At 53.3% G+C, this 14,583-nt stretch overlaps 1 protein-coding gene across 5 annotated transcripts; it reads right to left on the reverse strand.

Moving 5' to 3' along the window:
- Positions 1-401: 401 nt before the first annotated feature.
- On the reverse strand, positions 402-12,445 carry Trim56 (tripartite motif containing 56). 5 transcript variants are annotated; one of them, XR_008221823.1, is made up of 4 exons: positions 12,304-12,445; positions 10,663-10,789; positions 6,282-10,552; positions 402-1,383 (listed from the first exon to the last, which is right to left on the reverse strand). XR_008221823.1 is itself a non-coding variant. In XM_052754055.1 (3 exons), the coding sequence occupies exon 3, from the start codon at positions 10,549-10,551 to the stop codon at positions 8,329-8,331; it is 2,223 nt and encodes a 740-aa protein (XP_052610015.1). In that variant the 5' UTR covers position 10,552; positions 10,663-10,789; positions 12,304-12,445; the 3' UTR covers positions 1,500-8,328. The 5 variants fall into 5 exon arrangements, 4 of the variants coding, with proteins under 4 accessions (XP_052610015.1, XP_052610018.1, XP_052610017.1 ...); XM_052754055.1 differs by lacking the exon at positions 402-1,383 and having other exon boundaries at positions 1,500-10,552; XM_052754058.1 differs by lacking the exon at positions 402-1,383 and having other exon boundaries at positions 1,500-10,552; positions 10,663-10,823.
- Positions 12,446-14,583: the final 2,138 nt, after the last annotated feature.

A 14,583-nucleotide genomic window follows, 5' to 3' on the forward strand; every position in this document is an offset into this window, starting at 1 on the left:
CTGGCCGGGCGGTGGTGGCGCACGCCTTTAATCCCAGCACTCGGGAGGCAGAGCCAGACGGATCTCTGTGAGTTCGAGGCCAGCCTGGGCTACCAAGTGAGTCCCAGGAAAGGCGCAAAACTACACAGAGAAACCCTGTCTCAAAAAACCAAAAAAAAAAAAAAAAAAAAAAAAAAAAAAAAAAAATGGCAAACTGAGCAAGCCAGGGAGAGCAAGTCAGTCAGCAGCATCCCTCCATGGTCTCTGCATCAGTTCCTGCCTCCAGGTTCCTGCCTCGGCTTCCCCTGATGAGGGACAAGCTGAAATAACCCTTTCCTCCCCAAACTGCTTTTGGTTATGGCGTCTTTCTCACAGCCATAGAGAGCAGATGAGGCCAGCCACACAGAAGTAATTACCACAGAAATGTTCCAGAACTTTATTGAGAAACAGGAGGTACAACATAGGCAATGTGAGTCTTCACAGCATAGGCACTTGGTCCCATGGCATCGGAGAGAAGTGGGCAGGGCTGACCCTCAGGCCCTGTCTTCGAGCAACCCCCTCCTGGCCCCTGAGATAACCCGCTACAACTTCCCGAAGTTCCAGCTTCTTCTGGTCCTCTTCCCTACACAGGCCCACCCTCCTCTACTTGGTCACCAAGATACCTCACCGGGTGCATCGGGAGAGAAGGACGTCAGTGAACGTTCTCAGCTCCTCCAACCCCCGGTGTCTGGAAGTCCCTGAAGATCTAACCTTTCTTCCCCCCGGTGCATTTGGATAAACTAAGTCCCCGGGTCAATCAGATGGGCTGATTCTGGTAGCGTCTGTCCAGCCCACTTCTGAACAGGGTGCTCTCCCTGGCAGCTTAGTCCCAGCTAGGGTGAGACAGCTTTCTCCCCATTTCACAGGTCTGCACCCCTTCTCCAGTCCCCAGTGAAAAGACTGTTTCCACCCTCAACTTCCCAGCCAAAGAGAGATGGCCAGGCACCTTGACCCCGGCACCCCTCAATCAAACTCGCCGCTAGCTCAGATCACCAACGTTATCCATTTCCTTAAAAACAATTTTTTAAACACTTCCCTTGACCGTCTGTACCTTCAGAACTGTGCCCACAGGGACTGAGGAAGTGATACCACTTCACAGACAGAACAGGTCCACAGTGAGAGGGCGTCATCTTGCCCCACCGCCCCCCGAACCATATTTTCTCTATAAACTATACAAAGATAGGATACTCTCGTCATTTTGTTTTTCACTCTCCCCAAATGGCGACGGTAATCGGTCCTCATTGGGAACAGCCGACTCCCAGCCGGCTTGGCGGATGGCCCTGACTCTCAGCCAGCCGGGCTGCTGGTCCCTTGTGCTCCTGTGGTCACTTGTGTGTTTTGGTGAGTGGCTTGTTTGTATCACTTCTGGAAATTAAAACAAATATTATCCCCAGGAGAAGGTTTACAATGTAGCCATAGCCAGACTTTCTTAGGAATGTTATTTTTCCTTTTCTTTTCTTTTTTTTTTTTTTTTTTTTTTTTTTTGGTTTTTCGAGACAGAGTTTCTCTGTGTAGCCCTGGCTGTCCTGGAACTCACTCTGTAGACCAGGCTGGCCCCGAACTCACAGAGATCCGCCTGACTCTGTCTCCAGAGTACTGGAATTAAAGGTGTGCACCACCACCGGCCAGAATGTTATTTTTCTAAACATTTATTTTTAATTATGTCTATGTGTGTGGCTGTATGTGTACGTAAGTGCAGTGTCCTTGGAGGCCAGAAGATGGCGGTAGTTCTGGAGCTGGAGTTACAGGCTGTTGTGAGTCACCTGATGTGGGTGCTGGGTATTGAACCCAGGTCCTCTCTGAGAATAGCAAGCACTCTTAACCACTGAGCTATCTCTCCAGCCCTTGTTTTGAGACCAAGTCTCACCCTGTAGCTCAGGCTGGCATGATCTCCACGCTTCAGCCTTCCCAGCATTGGGGTTACAGGTACGCCCAGCTCTTGGTCCTGTATGTCACAACACATGTTTGCAACTCCCCCCATTCAGGCCTACTCCAATGAAGGAGCAGAGCCATTTGAATATAAAAAAACACAGACATGTTCTCTGTTGCCTTGCCTCCCTCCCCAAACAACATCGGCCTGTCCCCAATCACATACAACCTGGACTGTTCCAATCAGGAAGAGAATGATTGATCAAGTAGTTGCTATGTGGTTAAGATATTGGTTGAAGACAAAGAATGATTCTGAGTCTGGGTGGGATCCACCAGGAATCACAGGTCAGTTAAGGTGTGGATTTCTACTTCCAAATTATGCTCAAGGCCACCCCTTCCCTCACCCTCCACATTCTAGTGTGCGGTGCCTTCCAATCCTCACCCCTTTAAGTTCACACTTCCCTTCATCTTCCAAGGTCCCCCGAAGCCCTTGGTTCTGTCTCTTAAGCATTTGTGGGATTCTCTTTCAGACCAGGTACCTCCCTCTTCCTGGCACTGGGTATTGAATCCAGGACCACATGCATACTACTTAAACCTCTACCACTGAGCCACACCCCAGCCCCTCACTTGGGGATTCTAGGCAGGTGCTCTACCACTGAGCCACACCCCCAGCCCCTCATTGGGGGATTCTAGGCAGGTGCTCTACCACTGAGCCACACCCCAGCCCCTCACTGGGGGATTCTAGGCAGGGGCTCTACCACTGAGCCACACCCCCAGCCCCTTACTGGGGGATTCTAGGCAGGTGCTCCACCACTGAGCCACACCCCCAGCCCCTCACTGGGGGATTCTAGGCAGGTGCTCTACCACTGAGTCACACCCCAGCCCCTCACTGGGGGATTCTAGGCAGGTGCTCTACCACTGAGCCACACCCCAGCCCCTCACTGGGGGATTCTAGGCAGGTGCTCTACCACTGAGCCACACCCCAGCCCCTCACTGGGGGATTCTAGGCAGGCGCTCTACCACTGAGCCACACCCCAGTCCCTCACTGGGGGATTCTAGGCAGGCGCTCTACCACTGAGCCACACCCCAGTCCCTCACTGGGGGATTCTAGGCAGGCTCTCTATCCCTAAGCACTCTTTATTTCTCACTCTGAAATATAGTCTAGCCAAGTTACAGAGGCAGGACTTCAATCTCCTATTCTCCTGCCTCAGCCTCCCAACTTGCTGCACATCAGGCCTGGCTCCACTTCTAAAGGCCTCTCACTGAATTAGCGCCCCCCCCCCCCAGGTTCCCGTGCGCCTCTGCAGCACTGCCGCTACCCAAAACAGCACAGGAGCCCCTAGAATCTTGTCCCTTACTCCCCCTTCTCCTAAAAGAAGCTGGAAAACCACAATCCTCTGTTTTTGAAGTCTTGCCTTAGGAGGCGCAACAGTGCCCCCTACTGGAGACTTCCCATCAGCCACGATTTCTACACAATTTGGCTTAAAAGGCTGTGGCCGAACAGTCTGACCCCCTCTCTACACGTTAATTCATTTCACAGACGTTTATTGAGACTTACAGTTGGCTATCACGCTACCTGAAGAGACTCGGGGCAACACACACACTATCTGGGCCTTCATCCAGCTCCTCGGATCGCACCCCGTTCTGTGACCCCACCACTTGGTCTGGATGGGTCGGGAGAATTCAGCCAGACTTCCGGAACGAACGCTGGGAACTTCACAGCCATCCTGTCCCCTGTGGAGCCCACCCACAATAACTCAAAATAACAATCCTCCTCCGGCCCTCATCCTACGTGCTAGAGTTCCCGGAGCGCACTACCACATCTGGCCCAGTGGTTAGTTATTCTTAAATAGTATTTATAGAAGCATATTTTCTTGAAGTACTCAAGCATATAATACTCACTGAAAAAGAAATGTGCAGATGTGAATACCAGCTCAAAATAACTCAAAAAGACGTAACCTCCGAAATCACTGGCTATTTACAGATTAGGAATCCATTGTCTGCTCGGTAGCTATTCAGACGTATCTCACCTGTTGACATTGTGCAGTCAGAACGCTCCAGTCAACCACCCTCTTTTCTTGTGTGTGCAGGCAGGCACAAGGTCTAGAGGACACCAAGTGTCCTTCCCTGTTACTCTCCACCTATAACTTCGACACAAGGTCGTTCACTGAACCTGGAGCTAGCCTGGCAGCAACCAAGCCCTGACTCTGCCCCTCCCCCCCCCACCCCCCTTATAGCTCTGGTACCTGGCTTTTTGTGTGGGTGCCGGGGATTCGAACTCGGGTCCTCGCACCTGTATAGCAAGCGTTCTTACCCACTGAGCCGGCTCCCCAGCCCCCCACTCCCTCTCTTCTCTCCCCTGATGACTGCACCACATACCATTTATTTCTTCCAAATACTTTTCATAGTTGTTATCCACATGAATTCATTCTTCCGACAGACCCACAGCCTACTCAGCCGTCACCCCACCATGGGGCAGTTAGTTTCCAGTTAATAACAGCAAACATTTTTCTGCCCCTGAATTAATTCTCCAGAATGTATTCCCCAAAGTGGGATAACATATCACCCCCCCCCCCCGCCCCCGTGCTAGAGAGGGGACAGGAATCAAGGAAGCACTCCCCCACTGCGCCACTCACTGGGGGATTCTAGACGGACCCTTCAGCTCTCAGCCCCCGGTGGATTCTAGGCAGGCTGAGATTAATGTAGTTTTACAATCATTTAAAAAAAAAACAAACCTGTGGCAAATATTGCCAAATGTCTCTCCGGGAGGCATCGGTTTACAGTGCCAGGAATCTACGTGTTTCTTCAGAACACATTTTTAACTTTATCTCTGGCGCATGCCAGTGGTTTTATTTAGCAAATTCTTTTTCATTTTACCAGTCCTTGCTAGTAGATACCCCCCTCCCCCCCGCCCCGTCCTGGGTGCGTGAACTATTTTGTCTTTGTCCAAACAGGTCTCTTTTTTTAAGGGGTGCACTGGTGATTCCGTTTTTCCTGATCAAATCGAAACTCCATGTTGTTTTGTGATCCTACTGGCTTCCATGTCTTCCTTTGTACTTTGCTGTGCATGTATCTTTAGATCTGTTTTAGATTTTTTTGCTTGTTTGTTTGTTTTTAGAGCCAAGGTCTCGTGTAGCCTAGGCTGGTTCTGAATTTGCTATATAGCCAAGGATAACCTTGAACTTCTGATTCTCCTGCTAGGCGTACAGGTATGTACTAGACCTGTTTTTATTCAGTGCTGGGAATCAAACCAGAGCTTCGAGTACGCTAGGTAGGCACTCTGCCAACAGAGACTACAGCCTCATCTGCTTCTTGTTTCTGAGCGTCTTACTGCGGAGCCTAGGCTGGCCTCCGGCTCACAAGTCTGCTGCCATCTCCTGAGTCCTGGGATCACAGACTCGCCCCACCCTGTCCAGCGTTTAAAATTTATATGTGCTCAGAGTTGATCATCTGGACATTGGTGATTTCCTGTGCTGGTTTCTACAAACAGGAAATGTGTCTCCCAGAAAAAGACATCCTTTCTCTACCCCTAAACTTTCCATCCGGACCTGTCCCAAAGCCCCCTGGATCCCACACGCCCTGCGTCATCGCCATCCCCTAAGTTTCTCTTCAGCGTCATTTCTCCACGTGCCACACACGTCATCTCTACCATCTCCGTTCCGAAGCTGCCACCACAGATCAAAGGACCGTGGTAGCTACTGTTTACCTCCAACTGTATCCCTCTCTAGATTTTTACACCCTCCCCATCGTAGGTCCCCCCTCCCGTGCCCCTACGGTGACTCCCCAGATTCTGCTTGGCACCCCAATCCCATCCTGGCCTTTAGGCTTCAGTGGCTTCCCCCCCTCACCCATCCCGTCACTTTACTTCATTCACATAAAGGCGAAAATTTTCTGAAAGCGAATTTTGCTCAGAAAGCTAAGGAAAAGCAATAAATAAGATTCTTGGAAACATACAGAAAGCATCAGAAAGGTATTAGATTATGGAGCTTTCATACCCTATTTAAATGTCTCTTCTGATTGGCTCAACTGTGTTTAGCTGTTTTCTTTTTATATATATATCTCTAACATTCTATATTAAAGATCCCACGTTTTTTTGTGAGTATAAAATCCCACTGTTTGCATCCAACCATCACTACCATTTCCCCGCTGAGCCCCATAATGGCCTTAAAAGAAATATGGTGTTTCTCTTATTTGAGGGCTAAGGAAACATGGCTGAGTCTTTATGGACCTTGAAATGCGGTGACACTGTTCCTCCCTTAATCTCTGCCCCCACCCCCACCCCAGTGCAGAGATGGGGGGAGCACCAGCAGCTCTGGGGGTCATCTGTGCCTCTGCTAAGGTGAGCTGAGGTGTGGGGGCAGGGCGGTGGGCCGCTGGCGGTCCTCCAACTTTACCTGGGTGAGGTGCTCGGCCAGCGCTGTTAGGCAAACCAGGATTCTCGGTCTTTCTTGGTGTCGGTGCCTGTGATCTTGCAGGCGATGGCAGGGGAAGGGCTGGGGTGTGTGTGCAGATCTCGTAGGTCGTCTTGTCCTAGCCAGGCACCTACTCAACATCGTTCATGCTCACTGTAGACATGCCCACACGTTCACAGCGCCATCGAGGTCGCCACCCTTCACAGCCTGCAGGGCAGCGGTCAGGGAGTCCTCCAGACCCACCCTCACCACCGTCCAGGTGAGGTCACTGGCCAGCACACCGTCCACAATGTCCCGCTTCTAGGACTCCAAGGCTTGAAATGTGCTGAAGTCCTGGGTCTGTTAGAGTCCCTGCATTTTCCCAAGGCCCAGGACAATGACCAGGAAGGATCTGATGCTCCCTTACCATCTTCTGACATTTACTCTGTCTTCTGAAGACATTGGGCATCTCCTTTTTGAGGGGATGGATGATGCAGGCACAGACCTTGGCCAGCCTGGCCACTCACTGGGTCACTGGGCTTCCTGAGGGCGGCAGTTCAGGGCGGACTGGTATATTTGAAAGGATTCTGCTCTCCTGCCCTAAAGAACTTCTTGGTCATCAGCCCAGCACCAGTTGATGTAAACTTGGACCACCTCGGGAGGGAGGTCGATGGGCTTCACCAGCAACCACAAGCACCCCTCATTCCGTCAGCTGCTGCATCTCAATCCAGTGAGCCTTACTCGGCACCACGTGGGTCTTATTGTCACGGTTTCTGGGGGCCTTGCTGGTGTCTGAGAACTCGCGAGATGTCTGGCTTGTGGGCACTGAAGGGCAGGATGATGCAGTCCGTGCACATGGTGGAGCACTGGAGGACAATCACAAAGTCACAGCCCTGCCCATGCACACCTCTCTGGACAGGATCCCACCAGCGTTGATGCTGACACCGCTCAGCCACCCTCTAGGAGGGTTAAGCTCCCCTCACAGTGGGCATCCTCACTGATCCAGCTGAACATGTGGCCACCAGAGATGGAGCTTCTGTGAGACAGACTGGTGCTTGAGAGTTGGGAGAGGAGTCCAGCCTTTTACACACAGTCTCTGCAGGCAGCACAGGCTTAAGCTCACATGTGTGATCCTCCTGCCTCAGCTTCCCAAGTGCTGGGATTACAGGCGTGCTGTGTTGCCACATCTGGCTTTAACCTCACATCTATAGCCTCTCCGATTGTACCTGCACTCTCTGACCTCTGACACCTTGAAACCCACCCCAGTCCTTCACTAAGGGAGTCTCGACGCCCTGGTGGTGGTTGGCAGAACACGGCAACGTTATCGCCATTCTGAGATCTCTGGCATCCTGTGACCCCATGTGCCCCTGTGAGAATGGCCAGTTTTCACCCCATTTCCACCACGTCTTGACATATGCTGGGTCTTTCTTTGCTTGGAGAATGACACAAGTCATCTCTCTAGGAGACTCTCTTTCATCCACTCCATCAGTCTTTTTCCCCCCAAGGAGGAGGGAACATCTAGGAATTGACCTCAGGACTTCCTGCAGGCTAGACAAGCCCTCTACCACTGAGCCACGCCCCCAGGCCCTCACTGGGGGATTCTGGGCAGGTGCTCCAGCCCTGAACCACGCCCCCACTCCTCATTGGTAGAATCTAGGCAGGCGCTCTACTATTGAGCCACACCCCCGCTCCCCAGACCCTCATTTGTGAGTTCTAGGCCAGTGCTCTACAGAGTCATGACCCCATCTCAGGAATGGTTTTGAAGACTACAAATCAAGAATCACTTATAAATCTCAAGACACCTAAACTACACAGCAGCAGCCGCAGCTGCGGGCATCATTGAAAAGCAAGCGGTTTGGTTGACTTCAGGCACCGGCCGTGTGCTCCTGAGATTATGGACACATCACCACTACCGCTCTTGGAATCTTCTATCCCTAGACATCAATCACAGAAGGAGCAAGCATTCTGCCAGCTGGGAAAATGCCCTCGGCTTCGTCACCTCCCTCCCTTCCCGCCTGCCCCTTCCCCCCCATCCCAGCCCTGAGCCCCCTTAACTGTCGGGAAACCTGACCCTAAACACATGGATAGTCCCGTTACTGAGGGACACCACCAGATATTTGCCGTCTACCATGGTGGTTACCCGGGGCTTTTCCAGGCCATGATACGCTGTTAGGAAGTCACCAAGAAGTGACCCCTTGGGGTCCAGGATGACCACCTTGTTGACCTCCCGAAGGGTCAGAAATATGTAGCCTTTCTTATCCACGGACACAGAACCTGGCTGGCAGCCATGTAAACCAGGGCCCTTGTATTCCCATATCACCTGGCCTAGCCCATCACAGAAAACCACGCTGTTTTGCTGCCAATCGGACCCTACAAAATTGCCCTGGGGGCTGGTGGTCAGGAACACCAGTGCCCGCTGGCCCCGGCTAGCCTTGCCTCCAGGGATAAACCGGGTGGCCAGGCTGCCATCCTTCTTGTACACCTCCACGTGGCCTGCCACGCTGACGGCGACCCGGTCTCCACAGGGCATCGCGGCCACGGCGTGGCTGGACTGGGTGAGGCTCAGGGATCTTCGCCACTGAACCTCCCCCTCGGGACTGACGAGGTAGAGCCTGGCATTGGCGGAGAAAGCCACTGCGTTCTGCAGGGCAGCCACACTGCATGGGGAACTGCTCTCGGGCACCGGCACTGTGCCCTTGTAGTCGCCATTGAGGGAGAAGCGTTTCAAGACCCTGTTCTGCTCATCCGCCACCAGGATCTCCTGGGGGCCGTAGGGACAGAGCCCGGTGATGCGCGGGGAACGCTTGTCTCCGGGCATCCTGGTGGGGAAACTCCAGGAGAAAACAGGCCGAGGGAGGAGGCTTGAACCTTCTAGGTTTGGCCTCAGGATGGGGCTGGGCTCCCGAGAAACGGGCTTGCCCCGCCCTTTGCCCTTCTTCTTCTTGTTAGATCTGTTACCCCTTTCGATTTGGACCTCGTCATCCTCTTGGGAGCTCTGGGCTTTGCCTTCTTTGGGAGTTGAGGCTCCATCCTTGCACAGGGGCTGGGTTCCACCCTGCTTCCCCGTCTTGGCTCTCTCCTCGCCTTGGCTGGGAGCCTCATCTCCTCCTTGGGTCCCGGCTCCACCCTTCGCATTGTCCTGCTGGGACGGTTTTGGCTCCTCAAAGGAGAGTCGAAGCAGGTGGCAGGTCTTGTCCTGGAGCCCAGGATGGAGCTCCAGCTTGGGCAGCAGACAGCGGGTAGGCCCGGGGGCCCAGGGACAGTCTTGAAGCTGGCGCAGGCGCTGCGTGATGGCCCCCTCCAGCGAAAGGATCTCCGCCTCCAGACCCAGGCTGAGCACTCGGCGGGCAAAGGCTGCGGCCGCCTTGGCCACTTGCTCCTGGCCCTCGATCTTGGTCAGCCTCTCCCTGGTAGCCTCCTCGGCAGCCTCCACATGGGCCCGGAGCTGTCCCAACACTTCCTGCTTCTGGGCCAGCAGGGCCTTGAGGACTCGCTCAGCCGCCTCCTCCACCTGCGCCCCCACGCTGGCTGCCTGCTCCCGCAGCTGGGCTAAGGCTTCCTTTTCTGCCACCCGGGTGGCCTCGAGCTCAGTCAGATTGCTGTCCACACCAGCCAGTAGCTCCTCGAGGCCCGGCTTCCGGGAGCGCACTGCCTCCGCCAGGGGCAGGCAGGGGTGATCCAGATGCGGCCCCAGACGGCAGTCCTTGCAGAGGAGCTGAGAACACGGTTGGCATAGGAAGAGGAGGGTTTCCCCCGGGTGCTGGGGACACTGGGATGCCTGGCGCTCGCGGGCCTCTTCGTCATACCACCCGGCTCTGTAACCCACCAAGTCAACTACTCGGTGCTTATGGGTCTGGCGGGAGCAGCGATGCCCGTCGGCACAGGCCTGGCATAGGTCGTCCGCGCAGTCCAGGCACCGGGCTGTGGCGGGCCCTCCAGAGCTCTTGCCTCCCACCAGAGGGCACAGAGCGCAGGTGGGCTTCCCCGAATGCATGTCTCCGGGAGCCCTGGCCTTGACGAGGTCCAAAAGCCCATTGACAAAGAAGTTGGTCTTGAAGGCGGCCACACCCTCGGGAGGAATAGGCACAATCTCCCGACACTCGGGGCAGCGGACCTGGCCACCGACGTCCAGTTGGGCCAGACAGTCCTGGCAATAGGTATGTAGGCATGGCAGTGTCTTGGGCATGTGTAACTGCTCCAGGCAGATTTTACAGGCTAGGAAATCGCTGCTCAGAGCCTCCAGCAGAGTAGGGGAGGAGACTTTGGAGACCATACTATAAGGCAAGGGGCAGAGGTCAGAGGCACCCTGGCCACGCCCCCACCTCGGTTCCCCGCCCCCTTCAGCCTGGCCCCTCCCCTACTCTTGGCTGGTCTCCCCACTCACCTGGAAGGTTGGGAAGTTCTGGCTTCTGGGAGACACTGGATACCAGGGGAAGGAGGTCTTTCTTCCACTTCGTCCTCTTTACACTCAGCCAAATGTAAACATGCAAAAGCTGTCGGTAGCGCTGATCCTGTGGAAAAAATGAGACCAGGAAGGCCCCAGGCCTCAGAGATGGAATAATCTAATTATTAACATACCAGGTCTTGGGCCAAAGGTAAGGGTAGCCCAAGCCCTTCCGGTCTCACGTAGCCCAGACTGGCCACGACGTTGCTATGTAACCGAGGATGACCTTGAACTTCTGAACTTCCTGCCCCTGCTTCCTGAGCTCTGGGATTACAGGTGTGTGCCAGCACACCAGTTTTTATGTAGCACTGGGGATGGAACTTAGGGCGTCTTGCATGCTGGCAAGCACTCTAACAAGTGAGCCACACTCCCAGGTTCTGGGGTGAAGCCTACGCTCCCCCTTCCTCACCCTCCTAAGCGCTGAAATTATAGGCATGTACCACTACTATAACACGAATCTTAAAAGGTCTTATAATAAAAAACCCAGAGCCAGATATCGGCATGAAAGCTGAAAGATCAGAGAAGCAGAGCAGCAGCCACTGGTTCTTACCTCTACAAAATCCTCAGTCTAAGGAGAGTGAGTTCCTGTTTCCTCACGCCTTATATACCTTCCTCTGCCCTGCCATCTTACTTCCTGGAATTAAAGGTGTGTGCCACCACTGCCTGACTAATTTAGTGGCTAGCTCTGTCCTCTGATCCCCAGACAAGCTTTATTGGGGTACACAATACATCACCACACACCACGTTTATCTTGGTGTGGGGTCCTGTTATGAGTGGACACTAGTGGTTTGGGTGAACAGAAGCACCCGGCTTTTCAATGTTGGGACAGGGTTCTACAGCCTTAGTTTCCTTTTCTGTCCATCTGTCTGGGAGAGTGTCCTGGGAGGGTAGGAAGTCCTACTTCCTGCCCCAACTATTTTTGAAAGTAATTCCACAACAAGACAAAGGCTCAGGGGGGAAAATTCATCTCCTTTCCTTCTCCTGGACCTCGGGGTCGTGGAGATCTGGCCTTGACCCCGGGAGTCACCTAATTTTACCCTCTCCTACCAAATGCATCCTAGAAACTTCTGGGGTGGGGGGAGGCATTGCGAGTCCCCAGCACGGTGGGGACTTAATAGAGAAAGCTGGTAGAATCCTCGCACTCAGGAGGCTGAGGCAGGAAGACCGCCAGGAATTCAAGGCTAGCCTTGGTTACAAAAGGAGTTTTGGGACAGCCTAGGGCTACAGTGGTGAGTTCTGGCTGAGCAACAGAGCGAGACCCAGCCTTAAAAAAAAAAAAAAAAAGAAGAGAAGTAAATAAGATTGATTGATTGCACTTCCCTTTTCCCCCCGGGGTTGGGAGGGGAAGCTCGGGGGTGGGGGTGCGGCTGTCCGTACTCGGGGAGTGTGGGACACCCCACACGGGGCGGGAGGTTGAGGCACAGGGCCTGCCACCTGCCTCGCCCTCTCGAGCCTTCCCGGTCCCCCCTGCTCTCCCTCCCCTCCCTCCCCTCTCCTCTCCCGGGCTTTCTCACTTCCCTCCCCTCCCCCCAGACCCCTCGTCTTTCTGGGTCCCGGCTCTTACCCCCGATCTCTCCTTACCCAGCCACTGCTGAACTTGGACTCTGGCAGCAGGGCCCGGGGAGCCCCGAAATCCCGCGACGGCCGGCAGCCGACTGCCTGCCTGCGAGGGAAACAAAACTGAAAGTACGGGGCTGCAACTTCCGTCCCCGGCCCGGGACAGCCACTCCGGGGCTCAGGCCCCGCCTTCCTCCCCACCCCACCCTGGGACGCTCCCTCCCAGGCCCGCCGGGCTCTGCGGCTGGACCCCCTTCCAAAAGGAAGGCCTGGTGGCCCCAGGCTCGAGCTGTCAGCTTGAGTGTGTGTGTGTTTGTGTGTGTGTGTGTGTGTGTGTTGCAAGCAAGGCACAGTGCCCCAGGGCAGGTTCTCTGAGCCTGTTTATTGGGTGGGATGTTTATGTGTGGGAAGGAATGACAGATGGGTGATCCGGCCAGTGGGCGAGGCTCCTCCGTTGACCACAGTCGAAGCTGTGAGCCCCAGATAAGAACACTTTCCAGGGTTTAGGGCAGGCTTCCAGGAGAAGGCTCTATCTAGGGACAGGTTTGAGGAGGTTCCCGGGGCAAGGGCTTTCTGAGAGCAACAGGTGTGTGTTGGGGGCGGGGGGGGGGGGGGGCACGATCAGAGGAATGAGATCCAAAATCTTCAGTCAAGTGTGGTGGGCACAGCTGTAATCCCAGCACGCGGGAGGTGGAGGCAGGAGGATCAGAGGTTTGATGCCAGCCTTAGCTACTTAGTTAAGTTTAAAGGCTTGTGGGAGCTGCTGGAGCCCCTGTGTGGAAAAAAGGATTACACAGACCCCTCCACACACACACACACACACACACACACACACACACACACACACACACACACACACACACGAGCGTCTGTAGGATGATGTGTGAGAAGGAGACATTGTGAACGGTGGTAGATGAGGCTGTGGAGGGAGGGACTGACTGACATGGTCGGATGCCACAGGCCAGGTAGAAGGTCAGAATGAGGAGAGGAAATCATTCAGGTGGTACCTGACTTAAGATAGTTCACTTTCTTAAGCCAATCTTTCCACTTTCCCCCCTCCCAATGTTCTGCTTCACGGTGGTGTAAAAGCAATACATTCAGTTAAAACTGTGCATTTGCTGTTGTTTTTATCTGTTTATTTAGACAAGGTCTTGCTGTATAGCACAGGCTAGCCTCAAATTCAAGATCCTTCTGCCCCAGCTTCTTAAGTGTTGGGATTACAGGTGTGCACTACGACACTCCATCTTTGAATTTTGATATTGAGGAGGAAAAAAGTATTCTAAGGGGAAGGCCTGGAGAAGTCAGACAGCCTAGAAAGAAAAAGGAAATTCACAAATGGACAGTAGCATCAGGACATGATATCATGAATGCAATAAATCAATCCAATTAATGTAATTAATGATCACATTAAATATAATTATGGAATGAATAATGTGAATGTAATTAATAAATACCACTAATGTAATTAATACCAGGAGTGTAATTAATGAATATCATGAGTGTAATTAAAAGTAAATAAATAAATAAATAAGTAGAGAAAGGAAATTAAGGGTGTATGGGGGTGGACTGGGGATGTGTCTCATTCGGCAGAGTGCTTGCCTAGCCTGCATGAGGCCCTGGGTTCCATCCACCACATAAACTAGCTGTGGCGGTGCACACTTGTGACCCCAGCACGTGGGAGGTGGAGGCTAGAAGTCACACTCAGTATACAGCAAATTCCAGGCCAGCCTGAGACCCATGAGACCCTGTCTCAAACAAACCCAAAAGGATGTGGACTTTGGCGCACTGGACTGGAAAAGTCGCTTGCTCCCAGGTCTGATGAAAGCTTCTTGCCGGCTGAAAAGCAAGAATTTCAGCAGAGCTGGTACCTTTTCTGTGACGGTTGCCCAACTCAAAGGCCATCCTTGTAGCTAGAGACACAATAATAGAAATTTCAAATAAGTGTGTTAAAAGAGGGGCCGGCAAGATGGCTCAGCAAATAAAGGGGCTTGCCACCAAGCCTGAGGACCCAAGTTCAATCCCCAGGACCCACATGGTAGGAGGAGGGAATCGACTCCCATCATCAGACCCCCCCACACCTAGGCCACGACACTTGTGTGCCCACGCACATTAATAATCAAGTTAAACCCTTAAGACGTGTTAACATAGCAATGAACACAGGACCCAGCACCGCCTTTCTCCTCTCCCAGCCAGCCTGTAACTGTCAGAAATCACAGCAGGCCCTTGTACTGTAAATTGTGTCTTAATTCCTTGTGTAAGCCTTGTGAGCTGTGGTTTTACCTTGTAGCTTGTGAACCTACCCCA

The sequence above is a fragment of the Peromyscus californicus genome, unplaced genomic scaffold (assembly GCF_007827085.1).
Source record: "Peromyscus californicus insignis strain IS unplaced genomic scaffold, ASM782708v3 Scaffold_2__1_contigs__length_46816999, whole genome shotgun sequence".
Classification (NCBI taxonomy): Eukaryota; Metazoa; Chordata; class Mammalia; order Rodentia; family Cricetidae; genus Peromyscus; species Peromyscus californicus.

Excerpts from the sequence above, each read along its gene's own strand:
- Trim56 (XM_052754055.1), bottom strand. The coding sequence starts at position 10,551 with ATGGTCTCCAAAGTCTCCTCCCCTACTCTGCTGGAGGCTCTGAGCAGC.